Raw genomic sequence first — 21,110 nt, 5'->3', positions numbered from 1 at the left:
GCTCTGGGGAGGGTGGGAGAGGATGGGAGCATTACCTTTACTTTGTTGCAATTTCAACTCCTTGCGGTCTGCGGGCTTACTTTGGGGTCTGGCCCCTCTGGGGACTAACCTCTGCCTCTGTCCATAGCATTGCCTTGGCAGTCTGCAAAAAAAGGCACTTTTCGGATCCGGGTAGATGTCTGGACTTCCCTTAGGCCAGGTGGCTCTGTCGGAGCTTCGTTGTTTGGGTGTAGGGAAAGGAGAACTCTCCCCCTTGTGTTCCCAAAAGGTAGAGTGCCCTAAATACTTGAGGGATGGCAGTTGTTGATCATGGAAACAAGACTGTCCCTAGAGGACAGGCGAGGAGGGAGGAGGGAGGAGCCTGCCTGATTCCACTCTTGTAAAATCACTCCGGCCTTTTCTCCTGACCTGAGCTGGCTTACTCCTTCCAAGCGATCAAGGCTGGGAAGCCAAATGGCCGCCCCGTGCTAAGCAGGCTTCTCTGGGCTGCAGCCCAGCAATAATAGCAGCTGGGATGGGAGCTGACCCCCCCCTCACCCACCCACCTCCTCCCCAATGGGGGTGAAGAAGGGGGTAGGGGAAAGGGAAAGGAAGGTCCCAGAAGAGGCCTGCTGTCAGGAGAGACAGTAGGTCCTGCTGAGGGACCCCCACTCCCCCCAGCTGGCCTCAAGCCAGCTCGGAAACGCACGCAGCCCCGGTTGTCCCCTCCTTTGCCCGTGCTTGTTTGGTTTTGACAGCTGGGCTTATCAGAAAGCTCCAGCGGGCACAGGTGCTCGGCGGTCAAGGACGGCGCGGTCAAGGGCGCGGGCTTCGCATGCCGGCCCTGCCCCCCCCCCCCCCCCCGCGTGAACCCGGGTGAGCTGCCCGGCCTCCCTGAGCCTCATCCTCCTCATCTGAAAACCAGGGGCGTGAGCGCCGTGCCTCCCTGGCACACGGGACGGAGCCCCGACGCGGCTTCCCGCAGATACAGAGCTGGGCACGTGACCGACACTCGGGGCGGCCGAGGTGCTAGTTCTATTGTTCCTGAAGCATCTCTTCAGAATCTAGGCATGGCACCGGGGGCCTGATTAGAACCACAAAAGCCAGCCCAGGTGTGTTTCTGTGTTTTCCATGATTGCTGGAAACACAAAGGAACTCTAGCTAGCCTCACAAAACCTCAAAGGACCCTCGATCTCTATAGATAATGCTGAGCCGGGAAGGGAGGGGAGCTCATTATTCATCCGTTCGGTAAGCTGAACAGGCACTTAGCTAGAGGCCACCCCGTGCAAGCACTGCCCAAATCTGTATCTTGCCAGCCTCCTGAAAACGCCCGTGCGGTCTCTTCCCTGAGCCCCCCTCGGGGGGACACTAGAAGTGGGGGCTTCGGGGTTACTGCTGCTCTGTATGCGGCTCCCCTGGCCTCGGCCTGGGCAGCTCCACTCGCCTCTCAACGGCTTCCTGCAGTCTGGTTTCCCCACCCGGCGTGCACACACGCCAGCCAGCTGTCTCCTCTCTCGCCCCAAGCACAACGCTAACCTGCGGGCCCTTGGCTCGCTTCCCCACCGTTACCGCTGCCGCGGGCTTCCTGGGCCGCGAGTTGGTCCCCTGGTCTGCTGAGAGGTGAGGCGTGTGCAGCCGCAGGGCTGGAGGGTGGCTGGCAGGCGGCCCATGCTGGGGACAGTCGCCCACACCCACGTGTGCAGACACCCACACCTCGGAGCCCGGGCGCTTCCCAGCTATGCAAGGACAGCTCCTGGGGGTCTGGCTCTGCCAAGAGAAACTTGGGCCACGTGGTTCCCAGGACAGAAAGGTCCTTTTACCGGACGCCTGGGTGGCTCAGTCGTTAAGCGTCTGCCTTCGGCTCAGATCATGATCCCGGGGTCCTGGGATCGAGCCCCGAGTCGGGCTCCCTGCTCCGTGGGGAGTCTGCTTCTCCCTCTCCCACGCCCCCTGCTCCTGCTCTCTCTCTCTCAAATAAATAAAATCTTTAAAAAAAAAAAAAAAAAAGAAAGGTCCTTTTACTCCAACACGATTGGCCTGTTTGACTATTGGGGATGGGCCAAAAGACAAGCTTCCTACGGCAACTGCCTCAGATGGTTTGGGAAGTGGGCAGCTTGGTCTTCAGGTTGTGTCTTATGCGTCTACAGAAGACAAAAGTTGTTTCCGATAACAATCGAGAGGTTCTGAGCTCCTGTTTGCTCCAGCTAGAAGACTCCTCTTGTTTCCCTTTTCTTTCTTTTGTCTCTCCTCTTAAATACTCTTTTTTAAATTAAGACTTGATATTTTCCAGCAGTTGTAGGTTCAGAGCAAAATTGAGAGAACGGTACAGAGATTTCCCATGCACCCCCAGCCCCCCCACACGCACAGTCTCCCCCACCAGAGGGGTAAAGTTCATCACAACTGACGAGTCTACAGTGACACATCATTGTCACCCAAAGTCCATAGTTTACCTGAGGGTTCACTCGCGGTGTTGGACATGGTATGTATAATGATATATACCCATCATTCTAGTGTACAGAAGATTTTCACTAAATCCTCTGTGCTCTGCCTACTCATCGTCCCCCCAAACCCCTGCAAACACTGATCTTTTTACTGTCTCCATAGTTTTGCCTTTTCCAGAGTGTCCATATAGTTGGAATCTATATGGTTTTATCCCCGAAACCTACCAACATGCCTGGCACACAGTATATACTTTTTTTCTCATTTTTAGAGTAAACTCTACCCCCAATGTGGGGCTCGAACTCACGATCCTGAGCTCAAAAGTCACATGCGCTACCAACTGAGCCAGCCAGGCGCCCCTCATTATATAGACTTTTCAGACATGCTTCTTTCACGTAGGAAGATACATTTAAGGTTTCTCCATGTCTTTTCATAGCTCGATGCCTTCTTTCTTTTTCATGCTAAATAATATTTCATTGTCTGGATCTACTTTATTTCTCCATTCCCATACTGAAAGAGGCCATCTTGTTGCTTCCAAGCACTGGCAATTGTAAACAAAGCTGCTTTAAACATCCATGTGCAGGCTTTTGTGTGGACATAAGTTCTCGACTCCTTTAGGTAAATCCCAAGGTCTGATCCGATCAGTGCAATCGCTAGACCCTGTGGTAAGAGTAGGTTTAGTTTTATGAGAGACCCCCAAACTGTCTTCCAAAGTGGCCGTACCATTTTGCATTCCCACCAGCAGTGAATGAAATCCACTCCGCATCCTCAGATGGCTCCGTAGCCTCAGCATCACTTGGTGGTGTCAGTGTTCTGGATTTTGGCCGTTCTAATATTGGCCATTCTAATACACGTGTAGCGGTATCTCATCGTTGTTTTAATTTGCATCTCCCTGATGACATGGGATAAGGAGCATCTTTTCATATGCTTATTTGCCACCCGTATATCTTCTCTGCTGAGCTGTTAAGGCCTTTGGCCCATTTTTTAATTGGGTTTTCTTATCGTTGAGTTTTGGGGTTTTTTTTAAGGTTTTTTTTTTTTAAGATTATTTATTTATTTATTTGACAGAGAGAGACACAGCGAGAGAGGGAACACAAGCAGGGGGAGTGGCAGAGGGAGAAGCAGGCTTCCCGCTGAGCAGGGAGCCCGATGCGGGGCTCGATCCCAGGACGCTGGGATCATGACCTGAGCCGAAGGCAGACGCTTAAAGACTGAGCCACCCAGGGGCCCCTCTTATCGTTGAGTTTTAAGAGTTCTTTGTATATTTTGGATAATGGTCCTTAATCAGATGTGTCTTTTGCAGATATCTTCTCCCAGTCTGTGGCTTGTCTTCTCATTTTCTTTTAAAATTAAATTATTCTAGCTTCTGCATAGGTAACATAGGCATATGGTGGAAAATCCATAAGGTGCAAAGAGTATACGTTGGAAAGTAAGTCTTCCCCGACCTTTGTTCTCTGCAGACAACGCTTCCCAGTATCTCGTCTGAATCTTTCCAAAGATGGCCTATGCAGAGATACACATAAACATGCACATTCATGTTCTTTCCGTTTTTAGATCATCAGCTACATAGACTCTTCTGCACCGTTTTTTTTCCACCTCAAAATGTATCTTGGAGGTGGCACCATATCAGTTAGACGGAGCCGCCACATATTTTTCAATGGTGACATAGTATTCCACGGTACGATGAACTCTTTCTTTAACTAGCCCCCTATTGGTGGACATTTAGATTATTTCCAATTTTCTGCTGTTACTAACAATGCCGCAACAAAAATCCTTGTCACACACACATCATTTCCCACATGGACAAATATATCTGGAGAATGAATTCCTAGAAATAGGATTGCTTTGGTCAAAGGGTGTATGAGTTTTACATCTTTAGAAATACTGTTGACTTATTTCAGTGCTCATGGAAAGGATGAACAACCTAAAATGTTACCTCTTTTGGAAGGCCTCTGTGGACTTTTTCAGAGAAATAATCACGTGCTTTGCTTTGAAATATTTATCTTTCATTTTCATGTACTGCAGGTCTGTTCCTTCTTTCCTTCTATATGTCTTAAGCACATAACTGTGTGCCAGGCATGTTGGTAGGTTTCGGGGATAAAACCACAAACACGACAGACACGGTCACTGCCCTCGTGGGATTTCTGGTCCTGGAGGCAGGGTGGGGAGAATACACGTGGCAGAAATAATTATGCACTAAATCATTACAAACTGTGTCACGTACCCTGAAGGGGACGTACAGAGGGACCAAAAATGTTTATTAGGCTCCTGACTTAGTCTGCGGGGTCTGAGAAGATGTCCCTGAGGAAGCGGTATGTATTCTTTTTTTTTTAATATTTATTTATTTGAGAGAGAGAGAGCACGAGCGGGGGCGAGGAGGGGCAGAGGGAGAGGGAGAAGCAGACTGCTCGCTGAGCAGGGAGCCCGATGTGGGGCTCGATCCCAGGACCCTGAGATCATGACCTGAGCTGAAGGCAGTCACTTAACCAACTGAGCCACCCAGGCACCCAGCAATGTGTATTCTGATCACTCAGAGAGACTTAGCTGAGCAGAGAGGCAGGAAGGAGCATGGAGTAGGACCAGCAGTATGGATCAGAGGAGCCAGAAAGGCCCTCAGGGCATCTAGTTCCAGTCTGCCCACTTGACATGGGAGGAAACCAAGGTTCAAAGAACTTCAGGAGCTGAGCAAGGTCGTCCAGATAGGGGCAGAGCCAGACCGAAGAGCTGGCTTCTCTGGGTCTTTCTAGATGGTGCCATGGCGCGTTCTGCGGCACGCCCATCCTGGGAGCGGTGGGCCTGAACTAGAGAGTACGGGATAGTTGCTCGGGTTTATGTGGAGGGAAGTTGTAAGTTCAGGTCCTCGTGACTAGCAGCCTGACACGTTTTGTTTCTCTTTACTAGTAAGATACAGTTTGGGCAAATGGCAGTCTCACGTGCCAGTCCAGTGGGTCAGTTTGGTCTTCAGTGTCCTTGTCTCTTCTTCAAGTTTAGATAATAAATAATAATGGCATTCATCATGACAGTTACTTTTGTAGCGCTTGCTATACGTTGAATGCTGTTTGAGGCACTTTACATGTATTTCATTTAATCTTTTTTTTTAATATTTTATTTATTTATTTGACAGAGAGACAACACAAGCGGGGGAAGGGGCAGAGAGAGAAGCAGGCCTCCCGCTGAGCAGGGAGCCCGATGCGGGGCTGGATCCCAGGACCCTGGGATCATGACCTGAGCGGAAGGCAGACACTTAACCCACTGAGCCACCCAGGCGCCCGGATTTCATTTAATCTTGACAGCAATCCTATAAGGTGGATATTCTGATTACCCCATTTTACAGATGAGGAAACTGAGGCTAGTGAGTGGCCCACGTGCTGTCAGAGTCAGCACCCTGAGCTGCCTCGTGCAGTGGCGTGCTGCAGCAGTGACCCTCAACCCTGTCCGCACGCCAGAATCATCTGGGGAGCTTGCCCCGAAACTGTTCATGTCCAGCCCTCACCCCGGGTCAGTTAAATCACAGTCTCTGGGGGTGGATCCCAATCCCGGCTGGTTTTGAAAAACTTCCCCGGTTAGTCTCATATGCAGTGAGGGTTGAGAAACACTGGTATGTGTCATTTGCATTCCTTCTTCCTTTGGGGGTATCTTTGTCTGGGCTGCAATCACAGAATACCATAGACCGGGTGGCTTGAACAACAGACACTTCTCACGGTTCTGGAAGCTGGGGAAGTCGGAGATCAAGGTGCCGGCAGACTGGATATCTGGTGAGAACCGTCTTCCAGGGGACACCTGTGTGGCTCAGTCGGTTGGGCGTCTGCCTTCGGCTCAGGTCCTGATCCCAGAGTCCTGGGATCGAGCCCCATGTCGGGCTCTCTGCTCATTGCGGAGCCTGCTTCTCCCTCTGTGTGTGCTCTCTCATCTCTCTCTCAGATAAATAAATAAAATCTTAAAAAAAAAAAAAAGAACCCTCATCCTGGTTTGCACACGGTGGAGTGAGAGAGATCAACTCTCTGGTGTCTCCCCTCGTGAAGGCACCAATCCCATCATGAAGGCTCCACCCTCATGACCTAATCACCTCCCAAAGGCCCCACCGCCACATACCATCACACGGGGGCTTCAACATAATGAATGTTGGGGGCACAGAAACATTGTCCATAGCAGGGGACAGCCAGGAATCTGTGCTTGCCTTTATAGTCCTTTAGTCCGACACGGATAGTGGCATTTATTCAATAACACCATGAGTCCCGGGGCGCATGGCTGGCTCAGTTGGTGAAGAGTGCTACTCTTGATCTCAGGGTCGTGGGTTCGAGCCCCACGTTGGGTGTAGAGACTACTTAAAAAAATTTTTTTTTAATCTTTTAAAAAACTACCATGAGTTCCAGTTTTAGCCTAGAGAATTCATTCCGGGTACACGCTGTGGTAGCCACATTCAGTGATGATTGTATAGTAAGTGTGCCAAGGGCTAAGAGAGTATTCTCAGTCCTGGGTATCAGAAGACAGTGGAGCTGACTGGGATAGAGCTTGATTCTGAGTCAAAGAGACCCAAATTCAAGTTGATGCTTTGTCTCATGTTCTGTGATTTTGGAGATTCATCCTTTCACAGACTCTATTTTGTCATCTGCAAAATAGGGCTGATAAGGTCATACTACCTATTTCACGAGGCTTTTGTGAGGATTAAATGAGATGTAGGTGTCACGGGCTCAGCATAATGCCTGCCACCTAGCACTCGGGAAACATCACTCATTTTTTTGCTTCATGACCATCCATGTGGCTTATTTGAGCCTGATCACAAGAAAACAGTTGTATTTGGGAAAAGCTACTGGTGACACAGATACTGAGGGGAATTTGATTTGACATTTGATGAGTGCCTGATATGTGAAATGAAGGGCGTTAGACCCTGAAGAAGTAGGACAGAAGGAAGGCCTAGTGCCTGATCCCATAGGCCCATAGGCTGCCAGCCCAGATTTGCACGCAGATAACTCATACTAGGTAGATTGTCCCAAAGCAGAGGTCCAAACAAATAGCTAAGAGAGCACAAGACAGAGAAAGAACCTCGACTCAAACATAGAAGCTATAAAATAATTACAAGGCAATGAAGGAAATGTGAACACTGGATACGTGATATTAAGGCATTATAATTTTAGGTGTGATAATGGTATTATATATACTTATATTTTAGAGAAGAAGCCATTATATTTTAGAGAAACATAATTAAATATTCACAGATGAATTGAAATGATGTCTCATAGGGGTAGAGATGAAAAAAGATTGGCCATGAGTTGCTAATTGTTGAAGCTGGGTGATGGAACTTTGTGTTCATTTTACCCCTTTTGTATATGATTGAAATTTTCTACAATAAAAAGTGTTTTGTTTTGTTTTGTTTTTTAAGTAAACTCTAGGCCCAACGTGCGGCTTAAACTCCTGTCCCTGAAATCAAGAGTCACATGCCAGGCATTGGGAATGCAAACTGGCACAGCCACTCTGGAAAAAGTATGGAGGTTCCTCAAAAAGTTAAAAATAGAATTAGTCTACAATCCAGCAATTGCACTACTGGGTATTTACCCCAAAAATACAAAACACTAATTCAAAGGAATACATGCACCCCTACGTTTATTGCAGTATTTACAGTAGCCAAGATACGGAAGCACCCCAAGTGTCCATCAATTGATGAATGGATAAAGAAGAGGTGAGATATATATATATATATATATATACCCCCATATTTTTATATATATATAAATACCCATATATATATATGTGTGTATGGGTATATATATATAAATACCCATACATATACAATAGAATACTATTCAGCCATAAAAAAGAATGAAATCTTGCCATTTGCAAAGACATGGATGGAGCTAGAGAGTATTATGCTAAGCAAAATAAATCAGTCAGAGAAAGACGAATGCCGTATGATTTCAGTCATATGTGGAATTTAAGAAAGAAAACAAACAAGCAAAGGGGAAAAAGAGAGTCAAAGCAAGAAACAGACTGAACTCTAGAGAACAATCTAATGGTTACCAGAGGGGAGGAGGGTGGAGGGAGGGGGCATAGGTGATGGGGATGAAGGAGGGCACTTGTGATGAGCACCAGGTGATGGATGGAAGTGTTGAATCACTCTATCGTACACCTGAAACTAATATAACACCGTGTGTTAACTAACTGGAATTTAAATAAAAACTTAAGGGGTGCCTGGGTGGCTCAGTTGGTTAAGCGACTGTCTTCAGCTCAGGTCATGATCCCAGGGTCCTGGGATCGGGCTCCCTGCTCAGCCGGAAGCCTGCTTCTTCCTCTCCCACTCCCCCTGCTTGTGTTCCCTCTCACGCTGTCTCTCTCTCTCTCTCCCCCTGTCAAATAAATAAATAAATAAAATCTTTAAAAAAATAAAATACATAAATAAAAACTTAAACTAAAAAAATATATTAAAAATGTTAATTTCGTCTTAAAAATACCTTTACAGTGGGGCGCCTGGGTGGCTCAGTCGTTAAGTGTCTGTCTTCCGGCTCAGGTCATGATCTCAGGGTCCTGGGATCGAGCCCCGCATCGGGCTCCCTGCTCGGCGGGAAGCCTGCTTCTCCCTCTCCCACTCCCCCTGCTTGTGTTCCCTCTCTCGCTGTCTCTCTCTCTCTGTCAAATAAATAAGATTTTAAAAAAATACCTTTTCAGCAACATCAAGACTGGTGCTTGACCAAATATCCGGGTGCCATGGCCTAGCCAAGTTGACACATGAAATGAACCATCACAGGCTGGTAATGGAAAATAATACTGGGAAGACAGGTGGGCGCCAAACTATAGAGGGTTTTGAATTCTGTTACATTTCTCTTTGGAAAACTTTTCTTAGAAAACTGGGAGTTGGTAAAGGTTTCTCAGCAAAGCAGTGACAGCATCTGGTGAGTTTGGAATGGTAGCTGGCTGCAGTGTGGAGGATGGGCTGGAGAGGGCAGAGACTGGAGGTGTGCGGATGGGTTACGAAACCGTGTCAATCTCTTGCTCACGTTGAAAAGGTGAGCAGGGGCAGATCGTGTAGGGCTTATAACCTTCCAGTAGTGTGGCTAGAGCCAGCTCCTCTTGGCTCAGGAGAGCTGATTTTTTTTTAAGAGTTTATTTATTTATTTACTTACTTGAGAGAGAGGCAGAGCATGAGCATGAACGGGGGGAGGGGCAAAAGGAGGGGGAGAGAGAATCTCAATGCGGGGCTCGATCTCACGACCCTGAGATCATGACCTGAGCCTAAATCAAGAGTGGGTCGCTTAACCGACTGAATCACCCAGCTGCCCTGGGAAAGCTGATTGTTAAATGGCAGGAAATCCTGGAGCTGGTGGACCTCACAGTTGGTAGCTTGAAATCGGCCATGTGGGAGTATTGACACCGTTGAAATTGGCAAATGCTACAACTCAAGGCTTTTTTTCTCCCCAGAGAATCAGTTGTTAAATATTTACCACTACATTACCACCACAGCTTACAGGTAACACTAAGAAATGTAGATTTTATTCTAAGTGTTCTATAAAGCCATTAAAATATTTTAAGCAGATGAGTAAAAAGATGTGATTTTTTAAAAAATCTCTCTGGCAACTTTTTAGAGAATGGACTATAAAGGGGCCAGGCGAGGAGTCTCAAACTCGCTGTCCCAAGGAGACCAAAAGGGAGCTGCATAATGGTCCATAATGGTCAGCAACGATGGTGGCTTGGCGGTGAAGGTAGAGTGAAGTAGACATTTGGAAGATGGTTAAGGTCCTAAGATTGAATATAGGTGGCCCTTGATTCATGACAAGTTGATTATAATTGCCCTGTTCTGTAACTCATGTAACTTGCTTAGTGTCTTTTTGTTTTAGTTGTGGTGGGGGGCACCGCACCAGGTTACAAAATGATGACCTTGACTCATGACTCAGGGCTTTTTTGTAGTTTTACTGGAAACCAGCAGAAGATAAATCAATCATATGATTTCATAACAGAATAAGAAGGTTAATTTCCTGCATGAACATAATCTCTTTTCATTATGTCAGTCTTACAGTAGCAGGAGGAACTTCAAGTCTTATGACTAGGCAGATTCTTTCTAAGGGGAAAGGAAGCTTTTTTTAAAAAAAAAAGATTTTTATTTATTTGACAGAGAGAGAGACAGCAAGAGGGAACACGAGCAGGGGGAGTGGGAGAGGGAGAAGCAGGCTTCCTGCTGAGCAGGGAGCCCGATGCGGGGCTCGATCCCAGGACCCTGGGATCATGACCTGAGCCAAAGGCAGATGCTTAATGACTGAGCCACCCAGGTGCCCCGGAAAGGAAGCTTTTAATACCTGTTTGGCAATGGTGCTTTATTGGTGGGGTGAGAAGGACAGGAGGTCAGGTCGCAACAGTGTCCGGGTAAACATTTTAAAGTAAGACGTTCACCGAAGACCCCTGACCATTTTGGCTCCTGAAACTCCAGGCTGGGAGACTCAGCTTGTCCATTTCATGTTTTATTTCTCATACTCTGGTATGCACTTGACTGTTTCTGTACCCCAAAAGGAAGGGCTAACCCAGAGGCTCACCCTTCACCTTGATATAGGACTCTATATGGTTAAAGCATACAACGTTGATCCTTCCATGGGTCACTGGCTGGCTCAGTCAGTAGAGCGTGCGAACTTGATCTCGGGGTTGTGAGTTCGAGCCCCACATTGTATGTAGAGATTCCTTGAAAATAAAATCTTTAGGGGTGCCTGGGTGGCTCCGTCAGTTTAAGTGTCTGCCCTCAGCTCAGGTCATGATCTCAGAGTCCTGGGATCGAGCCCCACTTGGGGCTCCCTGCTCAGCGGGGAGTCTGCTTCTCCCTCTGCCCCTCCCCCGTTGTGCTTGTGCGCTCTCTCTCTCTCAAATAAATAAAATCTTAAAAAAAATAAAAATAAAATCTTTTAAAGATTTTATTTATTTGACAGAGAGAGACACAGCGAGAGAGGAAACACAAGCAGGGAGAGTGGGGGAGGGAAAAGCAGGCTTCCCGCCGAGCAGGGAGCCCGATGTGGGGCTCGATCCCAGGACCCCAGGACCATGACCTGAGCCGAAGGCAGACACCCAACGACTGAGCCACCCAGGTGCCCCAAATAAAATCTTTTAAGAAAAAGAATGTTGACCCTTTGAGCTAGATTAACGAGGAAAGATACAACAGTCTTTCATATATAAAATGAAGAACTGTGGAACCTTATTAATTTGCACGGCACTAAAATTATAATAGCAACCCAGGGTTCAGTAAGGAAATGAATAATATAAACAGCATATGAGGTATTATTCTCCCCGTTTTTGCAATGAGGAAATCGAAGTTCAGAGAAGTTAAGGAACTTGCTTACGATCACAGAGCTAATGAGTGGAAGAGACGAGGGTGCAAATCCAAGCTTGTGTGATGGTAAAATCCATGCACGTGACCTTGTGGTCCACGTAGGCCCAGAAAGTCTCTCTACTTCGCTGCCCTTCATTAATCCGGTTTCAGTCATATATAATAAAATGGAATATCATCCCCAAATTTCATAATTTAGGCTTCACTAATTTAAACTACCCCCCCCCACATACACACACATACACATTGGAATTACTGACATTTTTCTGTATTGTTTATCGAATGCCCTTATGGTGGGGGTTCACGAGAGAGGCTAGAGTCTGACGAGAAAGAGGATGACTGTCCTTGCCAGGGCCATGCAGCAACAGGTGGCAGGGTGGAGTGTCCTGCGGGGGCACAAGCTAGGTAGGTGTCAGGTACAGCTCATGTCATTTTACGTCTTGGAACCTAGAGACCAAGGTCAGGGAGTCACTGGGAAGCAGGGTCCCAGAAGGCAGACTGCAGCAGCCCAGGAGGCGGGGCACCTGGCTTTTGTCACTCTTGGTCACTCTTCCTCTCAAGATCTTGGGTTTCCATCTGTAAATGAAGTCATTGGATCAGAGTATCTTTTTTTAAGGATCTTATTTTTAAGTAATCTCTACTCCCAATGTGGGACTCGAACTCACGACCAAGAGATCAAGCATCACATGCTCCGACTGAGCCAGCCAGGTGTCCCCATTGGACTGGAATATCTTTTTAGAACCTTTTTTTTTTTTAAGATTTTATTTTTATTTATTTGACAGAGAGAGACATAGCGAGAGAGGGAACACAAGCAGGGGGAGTGGGAGAGGGAGAAGCAGGCTCCCCACCGAGCGGGGAGCCCGATGCAGGGCTCGATCCCAGGACCTTGGGACCATGACCTGAGCCGAAGGCAGACCCTTAACCGACTGAGCCACCCAGGCGCCCCTGGACTGGAATATCTTAAGGTCCCTTTCAGATCTGAGTCTGTGGTTTGGGGACTCAGGGTTATGGGGGCCTGGAGTCATGAGATCCAGGAACCAAACCGAGAGCAAGAAAGGGCCAGGTTTCATGGTCAGAGACGACAAAAATCTATAGTCCACAAGGCCTGACCTTCTGGGTAGTTTGTTTCAGTGATTAAAATTGAGTTTTAGTGCTACTTCTCTAGTTGTAATTTATTCCTACGTTCTACAGAGTTTTATGGAGGATGGAGAGAAGAGAAGCTGAGTAAGACGTAGTGCCCCCCCCCCCACCAGGCATCACAGTCTCCTGGAGGAAAGAACGTGAAACAACTAACTCATATGAAATAGAATAAAATGTGTCATTTACTAGCTGTATGACCTTAATCAAAGCACTTAGCCTGTCACCAAGCCTCAGTCTCCTCACCTGGAACAGGCACGTAAGCAGTCCATAAACCTCTGTATTAGTAGCTGCGGTAGCAACATCATTACGGATATTTTGTACTTGGACGCTGTCACTTCTTAGTCAAATAGAACTATCTATACGCTATTGTTGCGAAGAGAGAAGAAATCATTTGAAGTGTGAGCCTTGTTTTCTAAAAAGAGTCTATATCATTTTGTATAGGTGTTGACCCACCATTTTTATAATTCGTGCATAGCATTATGTCAAAATGCTTTTAAAATTCCAGACCACTCCTGTACTGAACATTCTCAACACAGCAGCCAAAGTGATCCTGTTAAAATATAAACTAGGCTCCGTCACTCTGCCTTTTTTTTATTTATTTTTATTTTTTTTAAAGATTTTATTTATTTATTTGCCAGAGAGAGAGGGAGAGAGAGCACAAGCAGGGGGAGCAGCAGAGGGAGAGGGAGAAGCAGGCTCCCTGCTGAGCAGGGAGCCCGATGCGGGACTTGATCCCAGGACCCTGGGATCATGACCTGAGCCGAAGGCAGACACTTAACCACCCAGGCGCCCCTGGATGGGAATTTCTTTTTTTTTTTTAATTTATTTATTTGAGAGAGAGAGAGAGAGTGAGAGCACGAGTGGGGAGAGGGAGGGGCTGAGGGAGAGGGAGCCCGACATGGGGCTCCATCCCAGGACCCTGAGATCGCGACCTGAGCCGAAGGCAGAAGCTTGATGGACTGAGCCACCCAGGCGCCCCAAGGCTCTGTCCCTCTTCTGTTGAGAACCCAGCAGCATCTCCCATTCTCACCCAGTAATTCAAGTCAGAATACTTACTATGGCCTACCAGCCTTGCGGGCTCCAGTCGTGGTCTAGTCGCCAGTTACTTTTCTGAGCCTTGTCCTGTTACTGTCTCTCTTGTTCATTCTGTTCCCACCACGTTGGCCTGCTTGTTGTCTAACACCCCAGGCCAGCTCCTGCCCCAGGGCCCTTGCAGATAACTGTACGGTTCACTTCCTTCAGACCTTCACTCAAAGGTCATCATCTTCTTGGTGAGTCTCCGGGGACCACCCTAATAAAAACTTCAGCACCCTCCAGGCACTCCCTGTATCTTTTCCCTGCCTTTATTTTCTTCAGAGCCTTCGCTGCCCTTTAGTATTTGATATAATCATTTATTTTTTTTGCCTGTTCCTTCCCCACAACTAGAATTTCAGCTCTGTGGGAACAGGGACTCTTTGTCTGTTTGGTTCACTGCTGTAACCTCAGTGTCTTGCACATAGTAGGTACTCAATAAACATCTGAATAAATGAAAAGTCTTCAGAGGGGATAAGGGGAGCTAATAGAAGTACAGAAATATTGCTAAGGAGTGCAGGGGGTGAACGGTGCTTTTAATGCTAGGAAAATTGTCATTTAAGGGCCTTGTATATCATTCTAAGGAGCTTGGATTTCATCCTATAGGTGGTAGAAAGTCGGTGAAGGAGTCAGTGGTCCGCACTGAAATGTTAGAGATGCATTCCGAATGCACTGGGAAGAACAGGACTGGGTCAAGATTCACGCATGAGATGGTGGTAGCCTGAACTAAGAGAGTGGCAGTTGAGAATGTCGAAAAGGAGATGGATCTGAGAAGTACCATATTTAGAAGATAAAAGTGATTGTACTTGATGACTGATGGGCTAGGGCAGTAAGAGTGAGCAGATAAGGAATCCCAGTTCCTGGCTTAGGGCAGCCGGCTGGTTACTGAAATAAATACAGAAGAGGTGCACCTGGGTGGCTCTGTCGGTTAAGTATCTGACGTCAGGCTCCAGGCTGGGTGTGGAGCTAGCTAGATAGCTAGCTAGAAATAAATTTGATGTGGTCAAGGTGAAAGGCAACACTGGGTTCTAAGTGTGTCAAGGTTTGAGAACCTGTGTGCTATCCCAGGGGAGATGTCCGGTAGGCAGCTGGATGCTTGATCTTGGAGCTCAGGGTGGGGAGGTCAGGGCCAAAGAGAAAGATCTGGAAGTCATCTACCTGTAGATGGTGTTTAAAGCCATGGCTACAGTAGAATTCCCTAGAGAAGTTGTATAAATTGAGGAGGACAAAAAGTTGCTGGTTATTAGTGCCAAACGCTGCCCAAAAATCCAGTAAGAAAATAAAATAAAAAAAAAACCCATCTACTAAATTTGGCAGGTAGGAGGCCCTGAGTGAATATATTTCATCTATTCAAATATTTCTTTTTTTTTTTTTATTTTTTATTTTTTAAAGATTTTATTTATTTATTTGAGAGAGAGGATGAGAGGAGAGAGAGAGCACATGAGAGGGGGGGAGGGTCAGAGGGAGAAGCAGACTCCCCGCTGAGCAGGGAGCCCGATGCGGGACTCGATCCCGGGACTCCAGGATCATGACCTGAGCCGAAGGCAGTCGCTTAACCAACTGAGCCACCCAGGCGCCCTATTCAAATATTTCTTGAACATTTGCTACGTGTTGAGGATCCTGAAGATACAGCAGTGAACCAAACAGGCAAAAATCCCCTCTTCCACGGAGCTAAAACTCTGGTTGGGAGGAGTAGATAAATAAGAAAAGAAATAAGTAAATTATACCAAATCGTAAAAGGCAGTGAGTGCTCTGGAAATAAAAGAAAACTTAAAAATTTAAAAAAAGAAAGGCAGGGAACCAAGGTAGGCCTGGCCAGAATCAACAAGCAGAGTCACGGACACGGATCCAACTGCAGTGAGTAGAGCAGCGCGTGGGGAGGGAGGAAGTGGAGTCCGCCAGAGCCTACCGCTGTTTCAGTAAGTGCAGACGAGAAGGGAGAGGGACGTCCATTGACAGATGAGTGGACAGACACACGGTGGTATGGCCACACAATGGAATACTACTCAGCAATAAACAGGAAGAAACTATTGATGAACACAGCAACATGGATGAATCTCAGAAGCATCGTGCCGAGTGAAAGAAGTCAGTCTCAAGGGGCGCCCGGCTGGCTCAGTCGGAAGAGCGTGCAACTCTTGATCTCAGGGTTGTGAGTTCGAGCCCCCCATGGGGTGTAGATTACTTAAATAAATAAAACTTTTTTTTTTTTTTTAAAGATTTATTTATTTATTTGAGAGAGCAAGAATGAGAGAGAGTACATGAGAGTGGGGAGGATCAGAGGGAGAAGCAGGCTCCTCGCTGAGCAGGGAGCCCGATGTGGGACTCGATCCCGGGACTCCAGGATCATGACCTGAGCCGAAGGCAGCTGCTTAACCAACTGAGCCACCCAGGCGCCCCATAAATAAAACTTTTAAAAAATACTTTCGGAAGCTAGTCTCAAAAGGTTACATGCTGTTTGCTTCCATTTGTCTGACATTCTCAAAAGGCAAAACTGTAGGGACAGAGAGAAGACCGGTGGCTGCCCAGGGCTGGGAATGGGGGAGGCCTTGACAGCAAAGGGGCAGCACATGAGAATGGTGGGGGCGGAAGGAGCAGTTCTGTGTCCTGATGGTGACGGTGGTCACACAAATGGGTACATATGTTAAAACTGCTAGCCCTCTACCCTGAAACCAGGTAATTTTACTGTCTATTAATGTGGGAATGAGAGGTTGGACTGTATCTGAAGGGCAAAGTCAAGATCGGCAGAAGGAATTGTTTTGCAGATGAGAGGGACTTGAGTTTATTCATTTGCTAAGGAGGAAAGTCAGGTCTCTTGGGAAGGGTGCCCAAGAGGAGTTCAAAGGTGTGAGATCCAGGGCACTGGTGGGAAGAAAAGATGTTTATGCGAAGAAGCAAAAGGTGAGGCCCCGTACAGTCTGTTTTCTCTATGAACCAGGAGACCAGGTCACCCACCTAGAGTAGAGGACCGGGTGCGGGGTGCCGGGCGTCAAGGGCTGTGGGAAGGTTGGGCAGGGCCGCCTCGAGGAACAGGCAAGGATGCTCTGAAGGCTCGGTTCGCAGTACGAAAGCCCAGCAGAGGTTGGCAACCTCGAAGCTTTAGTAGTACCGATCTGCCCCTTTGTGGATTCGTCTTCAGTGGCTTGGGGCAGAGCAGGGGTGTGTGGGTGAGAGCGGCTGGAGGACGAGGGGCAAGGATTTTGAGAGTAGGAACAGAGAAAGCTGGGCGAGGATTGGAAAGGGAAGCCACTGAAGCCTGCAGGGAACTGGTGGCCTGCGGAAGACGGGAGGGGGCAAGTGCCTGGGGGCTTGTGATGAGTAATAGGAACCAGCGAGGGAGGGGGCCGGTGGATGAGGACGCCGTGGTCCCGGGGCTTCTGAAGTCTAAGATTTGAGAGGTGGGTGGGGAGGACTAGTAACGTTAGGTAAGGGATTGTATTGCTATTTAGCACACTTTATTTTTTCTAAGATTTTATTTTATTTATTTGAGAGAGAGAGAGAGAGCACAAGCAGGGGGAGAGGCAGGGGGAAAGGGAGAAGCAGACTCCCCGCTGAGCAGGGAGCCTGACGCGGGGCCCGATCCCAGGACCCCGAGATCATGACCTGAGCCGAAGGCAGACGCTTCAGCGACTGAGCCACCCAGGTGCCCGTATTTAGCATACTTTCTATGTAATAGTAATAGCACTAGCTCATACCTACTGATCCTTACCATGCGCCTGACACGGCTGATCGCTTTACATGCATATCTCATTTAATTCTCACAGCAGCCCCATGAAGTGGGTACTGTGAATAAGGAAACTAAGGCTCAGGAGGGTTAGGTAAGTGCCCAGGGTCACGTGGCCCGTACGCGAAGCGGCCAGAGCTAGACTCTGACTTGTCCGACTCCAGAGGTTCTGCTTTTCGGACTGTTAGACTGTCCTGCCTCTCCCACATGCAAGATCTTTTTTGGTTGCTGTTTATTTATTTTTAAGTAATCGCTACATCCAACCTGGGGCTCGGAACTCAGGACCCCAAGATCAAGAGTCGTGTGCTCTTCTGACTGAGCCAGCCATGCGCCCCTCCTAAGTGGAAAATCTTGATTCCACTCCACTAGAATGCTGTGCTAGTCTCAACTAGACGTTTCAGAAACAAACCAAAGTATGTGCGAAGCTTCGTGTGAACTTGACACCGTTATTGAAAGCCAGCTCTGAGGGGCTGTCCCCCTCCCACTGGGCAAGAGGTGTCAGTTTTGTATAGAGATGGTCCACTGAAAAGTCCTTTTGGGGCGCCTGGGTGGCTCAGTCGTTAAGCGTCTGCCTTCGGCTCAGGTCATGATCCCAGGGTCCTGGGATCGAGCCCCACATCGGGCTCCCTGCTCGGTGGGAAGCGGGCTTCTCCCTCTCCCACTCCCACTGTTTGTGTTCCCTCTCTCGCTGTGTCTCTCCCTGTCAACTAAATAAATAAAATGTTAAAAAAAAGTCCTTTCACCTGACCCCAAAACTGTCTTCTACTGAAGGACAAAAATGTTACTTTCAGAGATGGAGCATGTTGGTGATCAGTCAGGATTGTTCTGGGAGTCGTGATGAAGTCCATGAAGTGGCCAAAGTTGTGGGTGGCCAAAGAGGCGTAAAAGTAAGGATCACTGAAGTCGAGGTCCAGAAACTGGGTGTGGGATGGGTTGGTTGTCTTAGAGATGCTGAAGTTCCCTAAGATGATGGTGAATCTGGAAGAGGGGAAGCCACCAGGTGGCACGGTCTTCAGTGAATGGAGAAGACCTTCAGGAGGTCAAGAGATGCGAGCAGCAACAAGGAGTGTGGTTGAGGGACTTGAGCCCCAGGCAAGAACTTCTGGCACAAGAGGGAAGGAATCGGGGTCTGGGGACAGTAAGAGGGAACTAGAAGAATGCCGCTATCCCTCTGCTTTTCACCCTGGAACATCTGGGATGTGGGGAAATGAGCAGCCCACGCTTGAGAACTTCACAGAGGAGGCATCAGTTAAGACAAGGAGACCAGGGGAGGAGGGGTATTTAGAAAAGGTTAAGGGCGCGGGAGAACGTCTATCATGTCCAGGGGGCATAGGTTGGGAAGCGACGTTAAGTATGAAGTTTAATCTGTCCTGAATGGTTGCTTCCTTCCAAGCAAAATAAGCCACAAATAGGTGAACGGGGTGTCCTGACTTCACTGCGCGTTAATATTCATTCTGAGCCCGTCGAACAAGCGCCCTGTGGCACCCATTCTTGGCAGGCATCTTGGCCAAGAGCATAGCAACCAGAGCCCAGACTTGAGACCCTGGCGTCCCTGACTAGAACATTTCTTTCCTGGTGACCAAATCACCGCGTCCCATCTTCTGTATTTCCTGCCAGGCTCAGAGCCCGCACCTTCCCCACCATGGAGGAGTGGATGTCCATTTCTCAGGAGCAGTGGACTGCTTCCGGCAGATAGTCAAAGCCCAAGGGGTCCTGGCGCTCTGGAATGGACTGACAGCCAACTTGCTGAAGGTGAGAAGGGCGGTCCATCCCTTGCTTCCCCGCCTCTTCGGATTCTAGCCCTTTCCCTTGCCGCACCCCTACAGGTTGCCTGGGGACACCCCCGTCTAGCACTGACCCATGAGCACGGGCTGGCGGTCAGCCCGGAGACAGGGGGACCCTGTGCAGTGGCAGGGCATCTGACACCCCATCCTGGAGGAGCTGAGTATTCAGCGTAGAGGCTCCTGACATGGGGGTTCATGGACTCCTAAGGGGAACCTAATCTCCCAGCCTAACATCATATGCAAAAATGTATAGGTATGTGCATCTCTCTGGGGAGAGGATCCATAGCTTTCATCATATTCCCAAAGAATTTCATGACTCCCCGCCTTCCCCACAAAAAAAGGTTAAGAACTCTGGACTAACCTCGAACAAGTGTCAGGTTGTCCACAGGCACATTAATCCAGGCCACGCTCCCCCAACCCACACTGGGTCAGCTTTCATTCTGCCATCTTCCCCGACTCCAAAAAGAATGATGTTGTATTGTCCACAGCCTTTACCTCAGTTTACCCTGGTCCAGGTTGACTGCGGATGCACTGACATTTTCTTTTTAAGATTTTAACATGATCTTCATTTCTTTTTAAACAGATAGTTCCATATTTTGGAGTTATGTTTGGCACCTTTGAGTTCTGCAAGAGAATCTGTCTTTACCAAAATGGTTACATTGTGTCTCCTCTGAGCTGTAAATTGACCCCAGGGGTGGATCAGAGTTTGAAGCCCCAGGAATTGCGGGAACTTAAAAAGTTCTTCAAAACTGGACAGCTGAAGTCTAAAAAACCAACTCTTTAAAACTGAATGAAACAAGAAGTGCACTGCCCAAAGGCGTGTTATAATCATTTAAAAAATGTCATCTCATAACTGTGTGTGCGTGGAGTGGCGAGAGGATACTCCCATCTGCTGCTCTTGGAAGTGAGAAGATTCAGCCACAGAACCAGCTCCAAGCTCCAAACTGATGTCCTGGTGATCACCTGTGCCCTGGAAGAGCTTCCCAACACGACTGCTGCATGGTGGCCTTCCACCAGATTTTGTAACAAAAGCTAGCATTAACGAAACGTGCGATTACACTCCGTAAATGTGCAACTTACACAACACCAAAGAAAGGGCATCACCGTGACCTCAGAGTGTCATGTCCTCAAAGCGGCTGAGCAAGTAGCACATCAGGAGCTCAGCCACAGGGCTGCAGCTTGCACTAACCCACACTGGCCTCGCGTTGTCCATTCGACCCGAGTCTTCCCAACACGCTTGTTTCCGAAACTCCTAATGTTTGCTGACTTCTGCGTGTGCATGCTATAGCATAAATTACACCCTATCAGAAGCTAAATGAAAGGGGCGCCTGGGTGGCTCCGTCGGTGAAGCGTCTGCCTCCGGCTCAGGTCATGATCTCAGGGTCCTGGGATCGAGCCCCGCGTCGGGCTCCCTGCTCCGCGGGGAGTCTGCTTCTCCTTCTCCCTCTGTGGGTACTCTCTCTCTCTCTCAAATAAATAAATAAATCTTTTAAAAAAAGAAACTAAATTAAAACCTTTAACATTTAAAAGTCATCACTCTCTCATAGTAGAACCATCCTTTTTTATTTAAATTTGAAGCATCTCAAGCTTAAGAATTTCAGGAATCTTTTTTAGGAAGGCAGTTTTTACTGTGACTGCTTAATGCCCCAGAAGACCTTCTTCCAATTGAAATCATGTACAG

The 21,110-nt window shown here is 47.9% G+C and overlaps 1 protein-coding gene across 1 annotated transcript in view; it reads left to right on the top strand.

Annotated features, from left to right (window-relative positions):
• Window positions 1-20,790, top strand: part of SLC25A43 (solute carrier family 25 member 43) — a 40,168-nt gene extending 19,378 nt beyond the window's left edge. The window contains exons 4-5 of the mRNA XM_032391414.1: window positions 19,263-19,397; window positions 20,013-20,790. Coding sequence (XP_032247305.1) covers window positions 19,263-19,397; window positions 20,013-20,213 — 336 coding nt within the window. The 3' untranslated portion in view covers window positions 20,214-20,790. The remainder of the gene's footprint in view (window positions 1-19,262; window positions 19,398-20,012) is intronic.
• Window positions 20,791-21,110: the final 320 nt, after the last annotated feature.

Source organism: Phoca vitulina, unplaced genomic scaffold, assembly GCF_004348235.1.
Source record: "Phoca vitulina isolate PV1807 unplaced genomic scaffold, GSC_HSeal_1.0 scaffold62, whole genome shotgun sequence".
NCBI classification, from domain to species: domain Eukaryota; kingdom Metazoa; phylum Chordata; class Mammalia; order Carnivora; family Phocidae; genus Phoca; species Phoca vitulina.
The sequence above is the reverse complement of the archived record's forward strand: the minus strand, read 5'-3'. Positions and strand labels throughout refer to the sequence as shown.